The sequence below is a fragment of the Protopterus annectens genome, chromosome 1.part0, assembly GCF_019279795.1.
Source record: "Protopterus annectens isolate FY-2018-M chromosome 1.part0, PAN1.0, whole genome shotgun sequence".
Lineage (NCBI taxonomy): Eukaryota > Metazoa > Chordata > Ceratodontiformes > Protopteridae > Protopterus > Protopterus annectens.
The window spans coordinates 300799433-300822094 of record NC_056725.1 but is presented as its reverse complement, the minus strand read 5'-3'; the positions used below and the strand labels follow the sequence as shown (position 1 = coordinate 300822094).

The 22662-nt window shown below is 38.9% G+C and overlaps 1 protein-coding gene across 1 annotated transcript in view; it reads right to left on the bottom strand.

The window, feature by feature from the left end:
• SRBD1 (S1 RNA binding domain 1) overlaps positions 1 to 22662 on the bottom strand; it is a 2028107-nt gene that overhangs the window by 448513 nt on the left and 1556932 nt on the right. The window contains exon 18 of the mRNA XM_044059932.1: positions 9902 to 10078. Within this exon, the coding sequence (XP_043915867.1) occupies positions 9902 to 10078 (177 nt within the window). The remainder of the gene's footprint in view (positions 1 to 9901; positions 10079 to 22662) is intronic.

Below are 22662 nucleotides of genomic sequence, written 5' to 3'. Positions count from 1 at the left end.
GAGAGACTGATGATTTCCCACCTACCTGTTAGAACACAGGAATTTAAGGAATGGGAGGTGGAATTTATCTGAGCATCGGTAGGGAACACAGAAATATCTTCAGAAGTTATAGCTAGTGATTGGAATAAAATGAAAATGGAGTTTAAAAATAGGGTAGAGATAAAAGAGAAAGAGATATTGTTAAGAAGTGATAGTAATTACCTAGAGGAACTGACAAAGCTTGAAGTACTGCAAAATATGGGGAATTTCACATAAGAAGAAACTCAAATGAGAAGGGAAAATAAAGAGAATCTGGATAATATGCATGAATTTAGAAAGACTGATGTTAAGCAACTATTTTTTTGATTATAACTCCAGAGCACAAAAACATTACCACAACTTAGGCAACAGAAAGTAGAAAGAGTTGTCACCAAACTTATAACAAGAAAAAATAGCCAGAGATCCTGTACAGGTAGTAAAGATATTTGGACACTTTATCAGCATTTGTATAAATCATTGAAATTTGGAAATAAAGAACACAAATGAAAATATTCATGGAAGGCTTAATTATGCCAAAGTTAGAGGTAGATGAGGAGGTTTAACAAATAACAGTTAAGATAGGAGGAGATGAGATAAAATGGTGATACATAATCCTTAAGAAAGTGTACAGGAACAGATGGCATTCCTGTGGAAGTCTGAAAGTTAGTAGGTAAGAGAGTGATAAAGATCTTGAAGATTTTTTATTCGACATTGTTTTTTTTTTTTTGGGGGGGGGGGGTCTAACATCTTGAAAGAAAGCTGTGGTGGCTGTATTACCTAGAGATGGTAAAGACCCATCAGACCGAGCTTCATATAGACCAATTTCACATTTAAACCATGATTATAAAAGACCATGTTTATATTAGCAAGAATGGAAAGGTGTTGCCAAATTGATAGACATTGATCAATGCAGTTTGTGCAGGAAAACACTTGACAACATTAATAGAACAATGATGATAAAGAGGGAATGCAAGAAAATACTGCTGTAGTTAGTAGGTCTAGATGCAGAAAAAGCATCTGACAGATTAATGAGGGATTTTATTTTATGAGTACGGCAGTGAAAGCATTTGCATTCCCTGACACAATAGCAATGCTAATTATGACAATATATGAAGGATAGGAAGCAAGAATTGAAATGAGAGGGTTATTCTCTGATTGCTTGCATTTGAACAGAGAAGGTAGGGGTGTCTTCTTCTCCTTTTGGTGTTTGCTTTACATTTAGAGCCAGTGCCAGTAGCCAAGAAAATAAGAGATTCAGAAATGCAAGGATATAATTGGTATGGTAATCAAGAAAAGTTGGCTTTATCTGCAGACTATATTATTTTGTACATGATAAATCCAAAAAAGGACATCACAGTGTTATGGCACATTTTGAAACAGTTTCAAGTCTTTTCATGATATAAAATTAACAAACATAAAACAAAGGCTAAAGCCGTAAATTATGTACCCACGCAAAATTGCTTTAGTAATACCCATATTTATGGGGGCATGATAAGATCAAGTATTTACAAAAAGGGCTTTTGTTGTTTTTGCTAAGGATATGTGGGGAAAGGCTAAACAAAAGATTATATAAAACTGGAAGCTCTTGTTTAAGGATATGAATAGTAAGATACAAAAAAAAAGTTTCTAGTCTCTTTAGTTTTAAGTATGGGGTCAGGCATATTTTTAGCAATCAGCAGAGAAGTCAGGGAAATTATTTAATAAAGAGTTGAAGGAATTTATCGGTGGGAAGGGGTATGAGTTAAGTGGGATAAGTTGATTCTTCCAATAGAACAAGGTGGTTTAGGATTACCTGATTTGAAGGGATACTTTAGAACTACACACTTAAAGCTGATATACATAACATAAGCAGAAGATTACAATTTAAAATTGAAAGGGATGATGATGAAGTAGGAGGGAATTCAGAAAGAAAGGGGGAGAGATAGGGTGGGATTCTGGATGTAGATCCTTAATGAGAATAACAACAACCATATACTATATTCATAATATAGCAGAAAGTATTATAAGAACTAGGCCAACACAAGAATGGAGAAAGGAGATTTTGCCAGTAGGGATGGCTGCAAGTAGAGGGTACAGAAAATAGGCAAGAGGGGCTGGAATTTACTGGAGAAAAACTAGGAAAGAAACCAGGGTATTAGGCATAAACAGCTATAGAGAGGGAAAGTTAATAGAGTGGGATGACACTAAGATGATGTTTGGGCTGTAGCCTAGAGACTGTCTTCCATACCAGGGACTGATAGAGTACAGGCAAAGAGAAAGGAATAGGGGAATCTTAAAGTGAAAGACCCACTCTGGTAGAGGTTTTAGTTGAATCTAGAATAGAAGCTGCTGTTAAAAAATGGATAATTAGCAGGGTATATAAAATATTGCATGATAACTATAAGAATCAATCAGAGGAAATTAGAAAAGACTGGGAAGACAGACTGAAAAAACAATTTACAAGAGAGCAATGGAAGGATATATGTATGACTCCCAAGAATGCAACAAAGTCCAGAACATTTAGGATATTTCCTAGGAAGTGTTTGCATAGGTACTTTATACCTCAAGCAAACTTCAGAGTGTTTCCTCATGTAGACAGCAAATGTTGGTGTGATGGAGAATAAAGGGGTAACTGAGAACACATAGCTTGGGAGTGGAATGAAGTAGTAGGTTTTAAAAATTCCCTACAGAGTACTCTATAAGAAATATTGGGTGAGCAAATGGCTGCAACTAAGGAAATTATTATTTTGTGCTGGGACACTGGATCTTGCCTAGACATTGTAAGGCCTTATTAAGTTTAATTCTGCTGGCTACCAAAACCGCTATTACTAGAAAATGAAAATTCAAGTCTAATCCAACTGCTTCTGAAGTACTGAATGCTATAAGTGAGATAAAACAACTGGAAGAGGGATCTTTAAAAAATGGAAGGAGCAAAGTCCACTGAAATAAATGAAAACTGTGGGAACATTACATGCAGAATAATGTTCAGGAAGAGGAAGAGAGATGTTGAAGGGAAAGCAGAAAGTCAGCAATTTATGTAATGTTGGACTGATTACAGTTACAAAGAAGGAAAAGATATTTGTTGTATAATGCATATAAATTGAAAAAAATGTTAATATGATTTAATGTATGTCTGCCTATGTCTAAAATGATAATTTAATAGGGGAAGCCACCTCAAGTAGCAAACCCATAACAAGTGGTGTACCCCACGGATCGGTCTTGGGGCCTCTGCTGTTTGGGATACACTTCTTGGAGGTGTGGGCTATGGCTGACCAAGTTTGCAGATGACTGCAAGCTGGGTGCTGTCATCAATGAGCCTAGTTATGTGGACATCTTCCAAGAGGGTCTCACTCAAACAAATGACTGGTGCCAAAAACATGGCCTCAAACTGAACGCCAAAAAATGCATCATCATCCCTTTTGGGGAGAGTGACGTCTCCACAAATTATCACATTGATAAGGTACTAAGCAGGCAATCAGTCGTGAGGGACTTGGGCACCCAGGTTGATAGCAAACTGACTTTTGATCACCATATTGTTGTACAGAAAGCTTTCTACATGGCCCACCTCATTAGTAAGGGTATCTTATCTAGGGACAAGGTGGTCATAACATCCCTGTATTCTTCCCTTATACGACCCATTATTGAGTACAATGCCCCTTTCAGCATGTACCTCACAAAGCACATGCAGCAGCTGGGGAGACCACAGAGGCTCCTCACCCTGAGAATTCAGGGCCTCAAATATCTACCCTACACAGATAGGCTACAAGCCCTGTCCCTCTACTCAAGTCTCCTACAGACTCCTCGGAGGTCATCTCTGTCTGGCATTCAAAGCAATCTCAGACCCCGCCCTGATGGGACTGCTGCATATCCGGAAGTCAAGCTCCACTCGAGTAACTCACACACACGACCTCAACCTGGTCTGTGACATCAATAGGACTTGTTGGCGGGACAGATTTGTGTCCCAGAGACTCCCCCTTTTGTAGAATAGACTCCCTCTCCACGTAAAGCAGAATACCTCATTAAACCTTTTTAAGCGCAACCTGGATAACTGGATGGGGAACGGAAAATACACCCATGGGATTCCACCTGTGTCCCTGCTGGACAGTGGCATAAGGTGCTGACTTGTTGGAACATGGTCTAAATTCTTGGCTAGGCTTTTAAGGGCCTCAAGGCCAATAGCCTAGTAACTTTCTATGAGCCTATTAACAGAGGTGTTTTAAAAAAGATTACTCGATGCAATTTCCTTGCCTTAAAAAGCTTTCATAATGTGAATCGTGAACTACTGTTAACAAAAACTAGCTATAAGTGGATTCTTGAGTAATGCATATATCTGGTTTAAAAGCCAACTCTTAACAGAACATTCACAGTCACCTTCACGATGCACTTTTCTTAGTCCCACTCATTCACTAAAGTTATTCCACAAGGATCAGTTTTTGGTCATGTCATCTTTTCCTTATTCATTAACAGCCTCCCTACTGACCTCCCCAGTAGCAATTTTTCCTTTACACTATTGACACTGTCCTATTAGAATCAAAGACATCCTATTATTGCAGAATTCGTGGCAAACTTATTTTTCATTACTCTGGAGCTGGCTTCCTACTAGCAACCTTTAAATGAATACCCTAAAGTATAATAGCATGCTATCTACTACTGCCAGAAAGCTTCATAATATCTCCCCACTAGTAATTACTAATCACCCTGGAACACTCCTGCCAAATGTTAATGAGAAAAATATCTTAGCATTCTTATTCATCCCACACTACACTTTAATTTCATACAGAACAACAATCCCAAAAAGTTTTAACACAGCTAAAAGTCACCTACAAAATATCCAACCCTCTCATACAAGAGGCCATTAGAGCTAATGGACTAAATGTGCTTATACTATGGCTTGAATACAGCATCTCTACTGCTGCTCAATGTTCCTTTCTCAATACCTGCACATTAGAAAAACTGAAAACAAAGAACATCACTGTATGTCTAACAGAAAAGCCAAATGGCTCCATATTACTGAATGAACTTCATTCCTCCTTAACTACTTCAGTTAATGCCTACATGAGTCTCACTGTTCTTCAATTGGGTATAAACGACAGACTCGGGTCAACATCACAATGTCAAACAAGTTATGATGCTGCATTATATTGTTTCCACTGGGGAAATGTCTTTCTCATTACTAGTTCCCACAACCTGGAACTCCCTCCACGTGGAAATAAGAAAGCTGGACAACCTCTCAATTTCAGAAAAAAAAATGAAGTAGCACCTTCAAAAACAATCAGAATGCTCCTGCTCGATTGATAAAGTTAAGGATACTAACACAAACTGTAAAACCACTGCAACTACTCTTTGCTGCTACTTTCTCTACAAGTTCTATACAGCAGAAAGTATTCTCACAGCTATTTATTGCAGCACTGTGCTCTTATGCAATAACCATGTGAGATTATCCAACTGACTGCCTCCGTAATACCGTTTTTCCAAAAAGCTTTAGGGTGTGGGAGAGGGACTTACAGAACTGCATTTTTTATGCAGTTTCCTCTGTAAAACCCAGCTGAAGTTACATCAATTATGAATATGTATTCATAAGTTCATAGATAAGTACTAGATAAGTACTGATCTAGCTGCCCTTGTGAGTCATTTTAAGCTTAGCCAATTTCCCTTTTGGTGCTTGAATTAACCCCTATCCTATCTGGATTTGTGTTAGATTGGTCTTGCCCATCGCCATGGACACTACGTATATAGCCTTAGCGAGAATTACTGTGCTCCATACCATAGACAATTTGAGGGGACCCATGCATGGGATACATCATTTAGTAGATGCCTCTGTCTGTTAACAGTACAGGGGGCAGTCCTAGGGTAAATACTCTGCTTCCCATCCATAGATCCAAGCTATAACTGAATATGGACAGGGATGAGCTTTGTTTTAAGTGGATGGTAAGTCTGCTCAGAGCTGTTGTATCCTTTTGTGAGACACACCTGACATTGTTGTAGAAGGGGTTTACATCTCTAGACCTAGTATTTCTGTTGTCATTTGACTTGTTGATGTGCATTAAATCCAACAGTTTTGTGTCAGAGGATGCTCTGTATGCCAGACACAGTTCATCTCTTAGGGGTCTTTAGGAATAATAAATACAGCGACAGGACCTTGAGTCTGTCAGTGTAGGGCATATTGCTTAGTCTTTGTATCCTTTTAGTAAGGTATCTCTGTGGGCATTCCAGTTATTGTATGTGCCTGGACAGACACATGCCAGAGGGGGTATTACACTTAATGACTAGCCTAATGAGGGCTAAGTAAAGGAACAATGATATCCGTAGATCTAGACATAATCCCATAGTTTATAAGCTGTGCAATATAGAAGGACTTTCTTATGACAATGGACACATATTGGTCAAAAGTTAGGCCACTGCCCAAAAGAGTTTCCAAATCCCAAACTGGTACAACTCTTATGGGTATAATGTCAATGTGGTAGTTCTGTGGGGTAGATAACTTCCCAAAGGATATGATTGTGCACTTTTTGGCATGTCTTGTTTATGTCTACATTTGTCTATGCCCAAGAAATGACTGAAGAGAATCCCTGAACCCGCACACTCAGTCAAAAAATATAAATAACAGATAAAAGAAAGTAATAAGTAGAGCATTGCAGGAGCCAGTCGTGAGTCCAATAGTTCATGGTGTGTTCATTTCAGATGTACACAAGGGAGAAGAATACAGGATCAATCTTTTCACAGCTAAAATAAAGTTAAATGCAGCAGTGGAAGTGTGTGAGTGCGTGCATGTGTGCACGTTTGTGTCTGTGAGAAAGAGTGGTGGAGTCTAAAAGGAAAAACTGCTTTTTTGATGATACCAAGTTAGGGGCAGCTGGGAGTTGGGAGCCTACTCGGAAAAAAAACTGCAAAAGCTGACCAAATGGGCTGAAGGATGACAGATAAAGGTCAGTGCATACAAATGCAAAATACTGCACCTGAGCCACGACATCAACAACAACACGAAACATTCATTAATGGAATGGATGGCAACAAAACAGGAAAAAGATCAGAGAGCTGGTTGATCTCACCTTGATTTGACCACCAAGAGCACAGTAAATGCAGAACGCAGAAAAAAAAATGCTGAGGCCTCAGAGGGATAGACTCCATAAGCAAAGCAATGCTCCCAAATGATCAGGCCCTTGTCAAGCCATACCATGAGTGTTTTAATCAGTTTTGAGTGCCATTCAGATATAGGAACCATTCATGGTGCTGGAAGGAGATCAGGTCAAAGTCACTAAAGGTGTGGTTGGGATGAAGGGAAAGAGATATGATCAAAGATTGTAGTACCTACCTTCTCACTACAGATCTCAAGAGGTGGGGTGGGGGGATGACATAAGTAAAGAAGAAAGGGATGTCTTGAACCAGAGGAATAGAGAGGGAATGAGAGGGTAGCATAAGCAGCAGATTAGGGGCCATCTAATAAATGGATCTCGCAAAGTTACCTCTTTGTGCAGAGGGCTGTGGACCCATGGGGTGGACTACTAGAACTGATGGTGGACAGGGAATCCATGAAGCCATTCAAGAGGGCAAAAAAGAAGTGAACAGTGAGCTGAAGACAGGGATAGAAGGGAAGTACAATGCTGAATGCACATAAATGGCAGACTATATAGGCTTATTATTTCTTTCTGCCATCAAGCAAATATGATTTAATGAATATGGCTGTTTGATTTTCTTTCTGCCATTGAGAAAATATAATGTAATCCTTATAGTCATTTGATTTAAAGAGTTTTCCATTACAAACAATGTAAAGCAGATACTATGAGCTTCTAAAATGATTTTACTGTAAAACTTGGTATATTACTCGGCATGGAAATACTGAAATGGCATAATTTCAAACTACATTATATTTTATAATTTAGTGTACCTTTATGAAAACAATGTGAGGCAACCCTGACTTGAATACTGGACATAATACACTGCCTTGATTTAAATATTACTGTATGAACCTGGTAAAGCATGGTTTTTGTTAGTACACTAGAAATAAGTAGGAAGACCTAAAATTACCAATTCTAAAAAGAGTTTAGGTTCTTTTCTCAAAGTTAATGACCTGGGACTTCTTTTCAGTTAAGATGAATCATGCCCCTAACATAATGCTCAGTTTCAAGTAGAAGCTTCAATGTTTTTTAGCCTATCTTATACTGTCTGGAGTTTCCTATTGAAATTAGAGTTTTGCTCACTATTTATCTTCTTCACTTGCCAAAAATGTAGAAACTGCCAATATTCTTCTCAAAGTACACAAAGCAAAGGGCTAGCAGGCCAACAAATACAGAAAGAAAGCCAATGCACAACTCAGAGTCAGTGGAATACAAGCTTAAGACCGCCGATAGATTACCGCACATAAAAGCAGAAGCTGCTGCACAAATCATATTCAAATGAGGCACACAGAATGAACCACAAAGCGAATGCCATCCACAGTCAGGGATAAGGAGTGTCATTCCTGCCTGTAGATGCTGTAATATGACACTGATATAGAGGGATACCAAACTACTGTAATAATGACCTGGCCAAGAGAAGACAATAACATGCTCAGCTGTGCCTCACAGTGTCTCATAATACTAAGCCACTTCAAAAAAAATATGGCCACACAGACTCGGCTATAACCAAGTATGCTTAGACATAACTGAATATAACTAATGTACCTTTACACACACACAATGCACGCACACGCACACACACACACACACACACACACACACACACACACACACACACACACACACACACAATGCACTGTGGCAACTGCAAAGCATCAAGAGTACCTCCAGGAAGTATTGGGCAATTCAGAGTAACATAATCATGCAATGAAATACAGTCATTGCATTCAATTGCACAATGACATGTAAAAGTGTGTAAGCACCTGACGATGAATGGCACAGCTCACTCCTGATTATACTGGAGCTCCTGTGAACTATACCAGACAGATGACATCATTGAAGCAGACCTCAAACGCACACACACACGTATGTGTGTACGCATGTGAACAAAAAGGCTCATGATATGCTCATACAAACATCTTCCTGAAGTGAATTCACGAGCAATACATCCCTGTGCTCCTCTGGGTGCACACAACAGCAATCTACAGGAATTCTTGCAGGTCCTCGGTGTCTTCAGTACCTGCACCAGTACTGGATGCATCCTATTGCGATTTGTGCATCCATACTACTTCAAGGTTGTGTTACACAGTTATCACTGTTCACATGGTTTGAGGGTGCACAGGAAAAAAACACCTTTGCTCCCTCTCCCTGCAAGAGGTGTGATGTACCACTGTTTACAAATTCAGGGTGCAACACAGAATATGACCACACAAATGAGTTTGATGCATGCCCATTAACTGCACTGTCCAGGTGGTCAAATGCCAACTTAACTTTCATGTGCAGACTGCCATATACCCAGCTGTGCTAAAATCAACCACCCATAACCCTACGCCTGCTCATTTCTTCACACTTAGTATCATAATGATACAGGAAGGATACTGAATGAAACTTGGTGCACTGCACACTGTACATACTGACGACCTTACACTTCAGTCTCTGAATCACATGGCTGTCAGTATTGTGGACCAAGCAGCATCCTTTCTGCTTCAGGTAAGCAATGTGGAGACAGTATATAATTTTGACTACGTGTTATTTAAAACAGCCTTCATATAAAACCCAGATACCTTAACTTTCAGTGTAAGAATTGCAAGATGTTTTCTAAATGCAACATATTCCTGTTAAGTCATTTCTGTTTACACACATTTCCATTCTATTTTTTTTTATTTAAATTGTAGTATGCTTTAAAACATGCAATTATATGACAATAGCTACACAGCACCCTCACTGTATACAGCAAGAATATTATGACTTAATAGAAAACATGGAAAGGTAGACACACTTTTTTTTACCTGCCAAAACTTTTTATATTTTCTGGATTAATTCTGATGAATCCAGCACACTGTTGAAAACTTTTTGGACCAAGCCCTTTTACTTCTTTTAGTTGTTCACGGTTTATAAATGGTCCCATTTTCTCTCGCCATTCAAATATGTTTTTCGCTCTGGTTGCATTAAGTCCTGCAACATGCCTAACAAAGAAAAAACATGATGAAATTGTTTTGCAGCTCATTACTGCAACAATCACATTTGAAATGCAATTAAAAAAAATCTTAAAAAAATTGTAATATACAAGATTAAATCATGTACCACTCATGTTCACTACAAGAAAAGTATATAAACATCTCATACTAGCATATCACAAAGGCTGCTGTGGCAAATTAAACTATCACGGTTGCCTGTCACATGATAGTGTCATTCAACAGAACAGACAAATAAGAAATGTTCAATGCAGCAAGTGATGGAACTCAGTGATACCTTTGGGCATAAAGGGTGGCTGCACCTCGCTTATTCCAGTCCAAACCCTCTTAAAACTCAAAGGCACACTAGCTGGAGTCCTAAAGCAGATACAGCTGCCTTTCTGTGCAAACATATTTCATGCAAAGTACTCGCAGAACTGTGATATCTTACTTTAAAAAAATGCTCCTGCAGCACAAAATATATTCAGAACAGAAAAATAAATTCAACAAAAGAAAGAAAACTAAGGCAAAGAAAACCTTGCTGGACTGTTATATCAAACAAAGCTCTACTGCAGCAGTACATATTACTGTAATGCTTAGTGAATATTTGTCAGATTTACGGGAGTCCTCATTTGTGTAAATAGGGAAAAATTACAGATATGAATATTCAGGTAAATTTCTCTTCTATTTTCTAATCCCCAGAAAAAGATCAGGAAATTATCAGCAAGTCAATAAAATATCCTGACTCCCGATGCAAGAAAGAGGGTTTTTGCCTTGCAGAATATCATGACTCTGTTAAAAAATAAAGCACATTTCTTTACAAAATCATAGTTCGAAGCTCTGAAAAACTTCAAGCAAAGACAGTCACCAATACAACTAATGACTTTCAAGAGACAATCAGTTTAAGACAGAGGTCCAGACAGTGCAAGTAAATGACTCTAAAACTGAAGCTGAAGAACCAAGAAGCTCCGAACTCTTGACAGGATAGAAAACTGCTTGAGTAACTTGCGTAAGCCATAATTTTTCATTCACCAAGTGCAGGAACTAAGATATGGGCTTTATTAACTGCCAGAAGTAAGGAAGGAACGTACAATCCTAGAAACAGATGTAGCTTGGGTTCTGGTCAAACAAAGGACAGATGTAAACAAGGTAGTCATGGAGATAAATCAAGCAAGCATCACAACTTTTTGCAGATGCATAGATACAAAACCAATTTAGAGACACAGCTAAATCTAATACAGTAGAGTCTCCGTTAACTGGAACTCAAGCAACCAGCACTCTCAAGCAACCGTCAGTTTTGATTGACTAGTACACCAGCGCACTGTTCTGCATTGAACTGAAGAGGCTCTGCTTTGCAATTTTTGATTGGCTGATATGCCAGTATACAAGCCAATCAAAAATTGCAAAACAGCTCTCAAGCAACAGGAAACTACACTTATCCAGCATCTACCAATCCCCATGGGTTCCAGTTAAGTGAGAGTTTACTGTAGATGGATTTCTGGAAACTAAGACTCTCTGAAACGCTAACTATGTCAGGAGGAAGCAAAAGATCTAGCACAGAAGTTGACCAGAGATCCGGAAGATGAGAAATGGGAGAGAAAGCAATGGTGGTGTGGAAGAACAGAGGACCCAGGAAGGCAGTTTGATGCAGAAGTCAGGACTGTGGACTTCTTGTCAAAAGAAGGCCATCAGCATGACAGATTTCTCCTTGCTAGCTTTCACCACAACATACAGTTAATAGGCAGAAGTGAAGGAATGAAGAGACAGAACAGCTCTGACAAGTTCATGGGAAGGGGGGCTCACTATTCTCTTCCTTCCTTCCTTCCTTCCTTCCTCGTAAGCTGCATTAGCTATAGGGTCTCTACAACCAGAAAACATTCATATCACATCCAGATTTATCCTATGATCCAACAAAGGAGAATTATTTTTTTCTGAGGAAATTTGCCAAGCAGTCCTTTACACAAAGGATGTGAACTAGTGACAGAACTATACAGTGGTCAAGAACCAACTTCTAAATCCAAAATGACTTTCTGCATAGTGTCAGAGTTGGTGTCCCTGTGTTTGTTCAGAAACCACACAACTTTGGGGCTCTCTGGTTAAAGCAGATCAGGAAAGTCCAGGGAAAAAGAAAGTCCTAAAGGAACCAGAAAGTGTAAGTGAAAAGTGCTGAAATGAAGTTCTACCTTGAGGGGGATAGAAGTCCCATTCAATTGATACCTTTATAAAAGGACACCCAAGCCAACAGCTTATCAAACAATATATTAATAATGCATAAAATAAACCTTCCTAACAGAGGCAGCCTGAATTGCTTCATCACTTCTGGAACATTTTTTTCAAGCCTCTCAAATTCATAATAAATCTGAAAGGTTAAGATTCAGTTGTGGAACTATACAGATCTACAAGACCAAAAAGGACATGAGCATCAGGAGGATAACTGCCTGGAATGCAGACCTCCATACTTAAAATGAAACAACAGACACATACTTATATCAATTCACTGTTAAAGAGTCTTCTGTACTGGATTAGCTCTTGGGATTTCCTCCTCAACGATCTCTGGACTGCCTATATTTTTTGCTTCCATTCCCATGTTTGAGAATGCAAATGTCCCATTATCATGCCAGACTAACAGAGCTTTAGTCCCTGCATCCATCAAGTCATTTCTCACCCACTTTGTGAATACAAGCTGCAAGGCAAAAAAACCCACAAAAGCACAAAGATACTTACACCTGTATTTGCAAAACTTACAGGTGACTACAACCACTAGGTGCAGGGGCCATACAAGCACAGGAGGGCACTGAAAAGGTAGTCAGGGCTCAGGTAGAGGACCCTCTCACAGACCAACTGAAATGATGAGAACATACAAGTTACATCTAAAATACCTGATAATGGGAGTCCACTTCAGTGTTAACACCTGGAGTGAATTCCAGACAGTACAATTAAACCTCATAGAAGACCAGAGACAGAAGAAAGCCAAAAAAAAAAAAAAACTCAGAAGGCTGAATCATATAACACAGAACTGTCAAAAGAAGCCAGGCTCCTGCAATCACACTCCAAGCAATGCTTAGTGAAGGCCACATAGGTGTGGGATAAATGTCTGAAACACAGACATTCCTAATACAAGCACTGGGCAAAGCAGTGTCTCAGTGGTAAGAGTTTGGCTTCACAGCTTTAGAATTTCACTTCTGACTTCCAGCCATTGACCTCGTGGACTTAGCATGTTATCCCACTGTGAGTGTGAGTTTTCTCTGGTTAGTCCAGTTTCCTCCCACCTCCTAAAAATATGATGGGAGAAAGAGGAGCAGAACAAAAATATGAGGCAAAAATCTGGACATTCTGTGAAAATCTGGAGAGTTGAGAGGTATGTAGGTAACTAACTACACTAAACTCTCCATATATAGTACAGTTGTGTATGAAACGTAACATAATAATTTGGAAATGGAGGGCTGAAAAAATCTCAGAGACCCTGGATTAGCTTGCTCCTTTCATCACACTTTTTGATCACCTCTACAACAGAGTAGCCAAATGCTAAATCTCTAGCCAAGGGAGAATTTCAAATCTCATTTTTAACATCAGCTGGGAGGTCCTGAGAATGTAGCAAAACCATACCAGTAGCTACAGCCCTGGGAGAAGTATCAACAAAGTCATACACACACTGCAAACAATGAATAGTGACCTCTGCAATAGAAGAAACGTAAGTTATTTAAAGCAGATTTTTACACACAGAAATAAACTACAGATAAAACATCTCGTACTTTCATAATTTGCCAGAACAAACTTGAATATGTGAGGCTGACAATTCAAAATTCTGAAAATCAAAATTGAAAAAATATACACACTTTTTCCATACCTAGCGATAATTTTCCCATCCTTATCAGAAAGGGTACGATTGGAATTAATACAGTGCTTAGCAGCAGTGGGAACAACTAAAGCTATAGCTGGTGGATCAATGTTGTGAATAGTGTATAAAATGTATAAGCCAGTGGAACTGTATATATCCTATCTGTCTTTTTATGGGCAGCTGGCTGACTATCAGGAAAACTGCAGGCAGTAACACACACATTCTCTAAAGCAGAAAGAGTAAGAAGAATTGGTGCAGATTCTGAAAAATCCTTCTGTAACAACTCATTGTATTTTCAGAAGGACTGAGAAATGAAAACACTGGCACATTCTAGCAAGAATGTCAGAGAAAGAGAAACCCCGATAGGGAGAACCAGAAACTGAGCTTTACTCGGAGTATGAATAAAAAATCTGAGGAAAAAAATCCTGTATCTGTTCCTGCATCTTCCTGTTCAGATTCAGAATCTTGAATCTCTTCAAGAAATGAGGAATCTCTTTTTTTAACAGAAACTACTTTAAAACATTATCAATAGCCTGAATTAACATGAACCAGACTCAGTAAACTATTCCTATCTAAAGAAATTGGAGGAGATGCAGGTTTGATTTTCAGCTTCTTTTTGACAGGGAAAATTAGGCCTGACATGTTTATTAATGGCAGCTGCTGCTTTCCCAGGGATGGGCATAGCATTCTGATACAAGAGGAAACCTTCCCTGTTCCATCTCCCAGGAGAGAACAATAACATCTACACCTTGTCACTGAGGAGATTTCAACAGCCATAGAGGGTGTGGCTAGCCCCCAGTCCACAGTGGCTGTAGGTGCTACACCAGAGGGATCAGGGGAAAAAGATTAAATGGTCTGAGGTACAACAAATGGCCACAGAAGAATCACCCACCTGTGGCTGAGGCAAACTGCTAGCCTGTTGTGGTGACAAAGGCTGTTTGTTTAACCTTTTCTTTCTGTGACTGGAAGAACAACTGACTGTGAGACCAGTAGTCTGTTCCATGGTCAAGTCAAAATAGTGCACAAGCAGCAATTTCCCTTAAATACTATCAGTACACAAAAATTATTTTTTTGACAGAAACACACCGGAAAAAGCACTTTAAAACAATATGCCAGCCCCACAAAAGTAAAAATGTAACTTATCCATGGAAAAAATATTTTCAGTTACTTTATACTACTTCTAAACTGACAGAAAAAAAAGTGGTCTGTTTAAAAGTAATTTACACTGTAGACAGTACATTAAAACACATCATTCCCAACTTTAAAATAGCTTTCCCAAAAAGGAAAGTAATTAAAAAAAATGGAAGTTTTTCCCCAAAGGGAAGTTATCTGCTCTGCAAAGGAAGTTACAAGTCGACCATTGATCCTTGAAAGTCTCACATGAGCATACACTTTAGCGGCAGTAAAGTTCTAAAGAGTTTCACACTCAAACCTGTCTTTTAGTAAGCCTGACTTGATCTACCTGACAGTTTGGGGGCATGGAAGGTTTAGAAGTTGGCCGGCTGTTATATCCTCTGCAGGATATAACCAATATGGCTAAGGCTACTGTAGCAGTTATCAATATGATAAACATCTGTACTTTCTCCTGGGGAAGAAATCATTTCTCCTCCATAATACCTAAAGGGCACTTAGGGGAAACCACTAACCTGTCTGGAGTCAGACTGGAGTCCAGCATGCTGTCAGAAACTCAGGCTAAGAAAATACTCCAGGGTGTGGGTCAAGGCTTTCTGTAGTTACACCTAGGATGCAGCCTGAAAGAGGCACTCACCTAGATTTGGGTATATGTGAATGTCTTTGGTTTTGCAGTGGGCTATTAGTAAAGTCAGATACTGTAAACGTTGTAGGCAAAGTATATAAACCAGAGGGCAAGGAACTAAACTGGTAATGACAATCCCCTGCTTCAGATTTGAGGAAGTGCCTGCCACATCTGTCAATGGACAAATGTACACTGGCAATCTTCAGATCTAGAGTCACTATCAATGCCTGAGCAGCCAGTAAGGGCAAGAGTCTGAATGGTCAACATTTTGAATTTTGGAATCCTTGGCAATTTGCTTAGCTTTGATAAGTCCAGAATGGCTCTTCAAAGTTCATCCTTTGTTGCTACACAAAATCAGCCTTAACATTTGTGGCTTCTCCTCAGGAAATATTTCTCTCCTTGTCAGGCCATCTCTTCTACCATGGACCCTCCAAAAATGTTCTGCTCTTTTGTAGCAGATGGAATACTCTGCATTCTGGGTGCAGTTATGAAATGGATTCTAGAATATTCTGACACAATGGATAGAACCCATATGACTTTGATATCTGCCTACTGTTAGTTAAAGAGGTCCATGAAGGGCTCCTGTGTTTTAGGTCTGTGGCTAAGGGATGGACAGAAGGGCAGGGGTGAGATTTCTGTGGTTGGGGGAGAGATAATTGGTATGTAACCGCTGTTGCTCCCATTGTGGTTTTGACCTTGAATGCCCCCATGTCCTTTTTCATCATTCTGCCTGGGGCCAACCTCCTGGAAGACTGGACAAGCGTAGCCAGAGGAAGTAAGACCATCAGATACTCAGGGGCCCTTCTAAGTCTGCTGAGCAGTCTTTGTTTCATTACAGGCTGACCTAACCTTGAAGAAGCTACAGGGGCCAAGGGTTTAAAAAGGCAATCTATCATGGTCAGGGGCTAAATCCTTTACTGATGGTCTAAAGCCAAGTCCTATAAATCCTGCCAAAGAGGACCTACTGCAACCCGAGAAGGCATCTGGATTGGGGTGTCTGAGCTCACCCTTAAAGGAGGGCAGCTTTATTCATACCATTTCTTCTCAGGCATATAAAAAGAGACTGCTGTCCTAGCCATAGGATCGGCATAGGCAAAATTACAGCAAGTCACATGAATGCCTATGAACTGAATGTTAAAGGAACATTATTGTACCACACTGTCAAATTCCATCAGGAGTCCAAGAAATCTCAAACATCCAATACCCTTGTGATGACTTTGCTCATGTGTATGACTGTCCAGTGCACAACCTGTTGGCCTTCACAGAGCTTATCTACCACACCTAGAATGTTGATCAATTTTCTTCCATCGTACTTTTAAAATCACAAACATCTGGCCAAGACTATTAATCACTTCTCAAGAATCAGCTTGAGATCAGTGCTTCTGTTTTGCTCCTGGTGAGAAAAAGAACATGGGGACATTGATCCTGAACATCTCAGACTGGGTAGTGTGCATGTGCCTTCCCTGAATGGTCTGGTTTTGAATCATAGTACAGCTTAGACCTAGTGCACTGAGCTGTTGTACTTGCCATCCAGGGTCTCTACCAGGAGAAAGGTACAATAAACCTACATATTCATACATCTGGGATGAGACTGCTGATTATCAAAGTCTGTCACCTTCTTTTCAGTAACAATCTTGTGACTAGTGCTGCTGTTTTGCTGCTGGGGAGAGGAGAAGGAAAGGGACATTGCTTACTAGCTTAGTGCAGCTATGGTGACAGCAGCACTAGCAGTAGCCAACAGGTAAATCATTCTTGGCAAGTCTAATGCTGTCTTTTCACTAAGTACTGCTACATTAGCCAACATAACACCTAATGTCAGAGTATCACCCTAAATACATCATCCATAAGTCTTTAGAGTCTTCTATAAAAGCCTTCCTCCAAGCCTTGAGCAACTACGACCAGTCCTTGTCCTCCACTTTCTAACAACAAAGATCAATAGTATGCCCTTATCCCATCTGTGGCTAGTCAGATTGCATAGGTGTTCTAAGACAGTGTTGAAACTGCCTTATGTTAATGACCAATTCATTGTTTCTACCAATTAATAGTACCACCTGCAAGAGATGTAAATATTTAAGGAATATGGAGGAAAACCTTTTGCATCAGCCCACTATTGGTAAAGATCACATATCCACAACACCACAAAAGTTACAACGCATTACTAAGCCCATAACTTATGCTGAGGCTGTAAAGAAAAGTTTGCCAAAGCATCATACAGAACACTGCAAAAGATCTCAGCCTTCAACACACCAGGTAACACCTACTCCTTCTCCACTCACATATATTGCAACTCCACAAAGATCACTCTAAAGTCACCAGGAAAGGAGACCTAAGCCTGTACGTTCAGCTTACCAATCACACAGGAATATGTCTTCATCATAGGTGACTTTATGGTTAGGTATACTCTCGCCAGGCGGGATAAGAACAAAGTGACTGTAAACTACTTCCCGAAACCCAGTATCTGTGATGTCACAAGGGCCCTGGCATCCCTTAAACCAAAATGTACCATGCAGGAGTGAACAACCTGAGGCCCTTCACCCAGAGGGAGATAAAGATAGACAGACTACCAAATTACATAAAAGCAAGTACTAGTTTATATACTTTTAAGACCAGCCTGGATACTTATTATGGGAAGAAGTGTTTTGGTATATTGGCAAGCTAAAGGGCATTAATGCCTGTGCTTGAAATATTTGTATGTATGTATTCATGTATGATGGAAGTTACTATGTGTGTTAGAGGTATGAAAGATACTAATTTTGAGTAATATCTTGTCTTCACCAAGAAAGACACCTAGATAGCAAAAATACAAATGGCTAATCAGTCGGTGTCCTTCTACGGAGATCCAGCATGTGTTGGCCTTCAAAGACACCTCTTATACAAGGGGCTTCAGCACACTTATTAACATTTTTGCTGCTCCTAGCGTGACTACTGGACATTTCTTACATAGCAAACGTAGACCCAACTTCAGAAAATATCACGGTGGCATCACTAAATGATAGGAGTCTAAATAGAAAGCTGCTTGAATTTGAGGCTCGCCCGCAGCTCAAACACATTTATATCTGTGAAGTTACTAAAGCATGGTTTCACTGCAATGACAGCACTCCCTCTATACCAGGACGTAGCTCCTTATCTTTTCTTCAGACCTTTGAGAAACTGTAGGGGAGTAATCAACTTGGAGTTCATAGAGATTAAAATCACTCAACACTTCTAGCTATTTCTGCATTGTTACCTACAGAGGTAATCAGTGTCCCCAAAGATAAAGGAACTTACCTTAATACCACTGAGAGGTTAAATGTCAAACCAAATATCTTCTTTCTATGGGACTTCAATAACGCAACCATTGACTAGCACCACTTACACCTCTAAAATGGATAAGCACAGCATTACCTAGACTTTGTTAAATACTCTTAGCATACATCTTCTGTCTAGGGAAATAGTTTAAACTACTCCACTAATCTTACCATTTAAAGTGGTTCTGTATGGCGCTTACTTTGTGTTTCCTTTGAATTTAAAGTTAATGCCATTAACTGAAGGCATTTTGCAGTCTGAAGTACTTTTTTAAGTGGGTCTGTGCTGTGCCTAGTAATTTAAGTAAGTTTTGAGTGGGCTCTCTCCTTGTCTGGATTTTTAACATTTCCTCTCTGAATATGAAGTTACAGTTGTGCATTGATTAGGGTATTGCACTTTGCACTATTGTTTTTCTTAGCTCTTAAGTGGATTAATTAGCATTCCTGTATCTAATTAATGTACTTTAGTTACTTTTCAAAGTTAAAACAGTCAGTTTTGGCCAGGTGTTGGGAGTTTTACCTAGAGCTTGTGGTCATTAATCCCAGTAGCAGTAGGGGGATTTTGGGATTCCTGGGAACATAAAGGCAAGTGGTTAGACCTTAAAGCTGTTTCAGTCTCCATCTCCTCCCGTTATTTTATATTACGCAAGCAGCCAGCCACTTTCGTCTTTATGACTCTTGGAATCTGAAAGCTCTCCTTGTAGATAAAAATCAAACAATGAATTTGGACTACATTTTGAATCCAGGGAAGTACATTTTAAACTACTGTATGTATCTTAACCATTTAAATCAATTTTGTGTTTCCTATGTTGCGTTTAATCTGAATCTAAAACTATTAACTGAAGACATTTTACAGTTTATGGTGATTTTTCAAACAGGTCTAGGCTATACGCAAGTATTTAAATTAGTTTTGAGTTGGATCTCTCATTGCTCTCCATTTTTTTACTATTTCATCTCTGAATCCAACGGTACAGCTATAAACTATTTAAGGTTTTACAGTTTGCACTGTTGTTTTTCTGAACTCTTAATGTGGATTAAGAAGTATTTCTGCATATAATGATTGTGCTTTAGTAGCTTTTCAAACTTGAAAAAAAGAGTTAGTTTTGGCCAGCTGCTGTGAGTTTTAAACAGAGCTTGTGGTCATTAAGCTCAGTGGCAGTGGGGAATTTCTGCAGTCCCGAGAAGGTAAAAACAACTGGCTAGAGCTTCAAAGGTGTTTCCAGCTTCCATTTTCTCTTGGTATTTTATATTACACCAGCAGTCAACCACTGTTGTCTTAAAGACTCTCAGAAGCTGAAAGCACTGTTGTATCTAAAAACCAAACAAAGATAATTTAAACTATTCTTATTATCTTACCACTTAAATCAGTCTTATTTTTCACCCACCCACCATTTCCCTGTTGTACTGTTAGACTTGGTGGCTTCTGAGCTGCTCACTCCCTACTGCACATCTGGCCTTGGAAGATCCACCCACTCTCATCTGCTCAGTTCATTCCACTGGGTACTGACACATCAAACTGCAAAGGCTCTCTCCTTAGACTGTTAAAGCTTGAGTCAGCCTCCATTTCATACATTTGCTGGTTCTTACTGCACGTGTACTTACAGTCACCTTCATTTTCATATATTTATTTCTGCATTTTCTTTCAACTGTCTCATGTTCTGGGACTAGTCTTTTAGCTTCATTGTCAATTCTGAGAGAACTGTGAATTTCTGCAAGATATGAGCATTGTGTATAGATTATACATTATACTGCAACTCTCTCCCCATAAGTATAATTACTTCTAAAAGTTAACTGTTTGTATTTGGTCTCAGTCTGGGACTTTAGCCTTGTAATTTCAATCACAAATGTAGGAGAATTGTGAACTACTGCAAGATCTGACTCATTTGGTCATTTATTACTGCATTTTTTCCATAATTAGTGTTAATCAGGAAAAACAAAATGAAAACTCCAGCAAAGCTAAAACTTCCACTGAGTGACCTCCCAGACCTCTTGTATCAGAGGCACATGGGATATATGCAAAGGATCCTTATGAACATCAGGTGTTTTAGCTAACAAGCGATCCTGAATGCCCATGACTTGTTTTGTCGTTTTAATGGACAATTTCAGGCCAATAAAGCCAAACCCCACTAGCTGTGGATATGCACATTTTGGCCTTGTTATGACCTCATCAGCACATCACAAGCAGAGTGTTTGACTAAGCATTAGAAACACAGGGCTGTTACACTCAGCTGATGTTCATTATCATTAGGGTCAGTGCAAAAATATCCCAAACAAAACTTGGAGTTTTCATTTTGTTTTTACCGATTGGTTTTTCAGTGACTTTCTCACTCATTGTTTTAGTTTGTTGTTTGGGATACTTTTGCAGTGGCCAGAACATTTTTGGGTCTGGGTTCTTTAAGTGATTTGCCAGCTAATAATAAGCAGTACTAGAAGGGCAAGGAGTTACTGACACTAGAATATCCTGCAGTGGAGAAGTTAATTTTTGCAAATTATTCATATTTATGTTAATATTTTCATAACTGAGAGACCTGCATGTTATTGAGATGTATGGTGTAACACACCAATGTAGGAGACAGGACAATAAACTGTCAATGCTGGTTTATATCACACTATACTGGAAAATGGCTAGGTGTTTGTAGTGATCATGAAAATAAGCAACATTTCCATATGTACTTATTTCTTCAAAAAACAGGAGACTTACTAACTGTTGCATGACATAAGATGAACATTTAGATGTTGGTGAAGAAAACGGTCTGATAGTTGTACTGTAAGTTGAACATATTGAGAGATATCCAGTATTATTTATTTTCCCAATTATACGATTAAACATGTAAATATGTCAATAAATACACACTTATAGAGGAATTTCTTGTTGTCACATGAAAGCTTATGTCTGGTTAACAATAATGTTTTAACAATATGGGAAACAAAGATGGTGGCTAGCCTGTGAGTGTACCTCACTATCATGGCTCCACAAAAAAAATAAAAATAAGTTAGTCAAAACCCAAAAAAACACAGCTATTGGAAAAGGAAAATTCTGAGGAAGAAAATAACTTCTATTGATTTACATTTGGTGAAGAAAATGGAACCAAGCTTGCCAAAGAAAGCTAGATAAATACTATCTAGATTTCAGAAGTGCTGCCATTAGGGAGTAAAATGGGTCAGAGTATCCTACAAAATAAATTAATAAAATGTCTACTGAAACACAAAAATATGGACACAAACACCTAAAACAAAACATTCAACTGTAGCAACACCAGAAAAAGAAACTATCACAAAAAGACTATGAATGGTGAAACAACAGAAAAACCCAAAAGCACCTAATAAAATGAAAATGGAACAAACCCCTGGCCTTTAAGATCTAAAAACAGCACTGCAGCCTCTGTAAATTGCCTTTCAAAAGTTCTCTGATCAACTTTTAACATTCGGAGATGCAATAAATCAAATAGCGAACAGACTGGAAAAAATGTAAGCAAGAGTAACAGAAAATAAGATCAAAATTGACCAACTGCAAAAGGATAATAAATCAAATGCTAAAAACATCCAAGTTATCCAACAAAAAATTATAGACTTAGAAGCCAGAAGCTGGAGAAACAATATACTAATAAGAGGAGTACCTGAAAAATATGATCAATCAAAACTGATTGAGACAGTACACCAAATCCTGGGTTGTCTGCTAGAAAACACAATGGAAGCTAACATGATGGTAAATGAGACA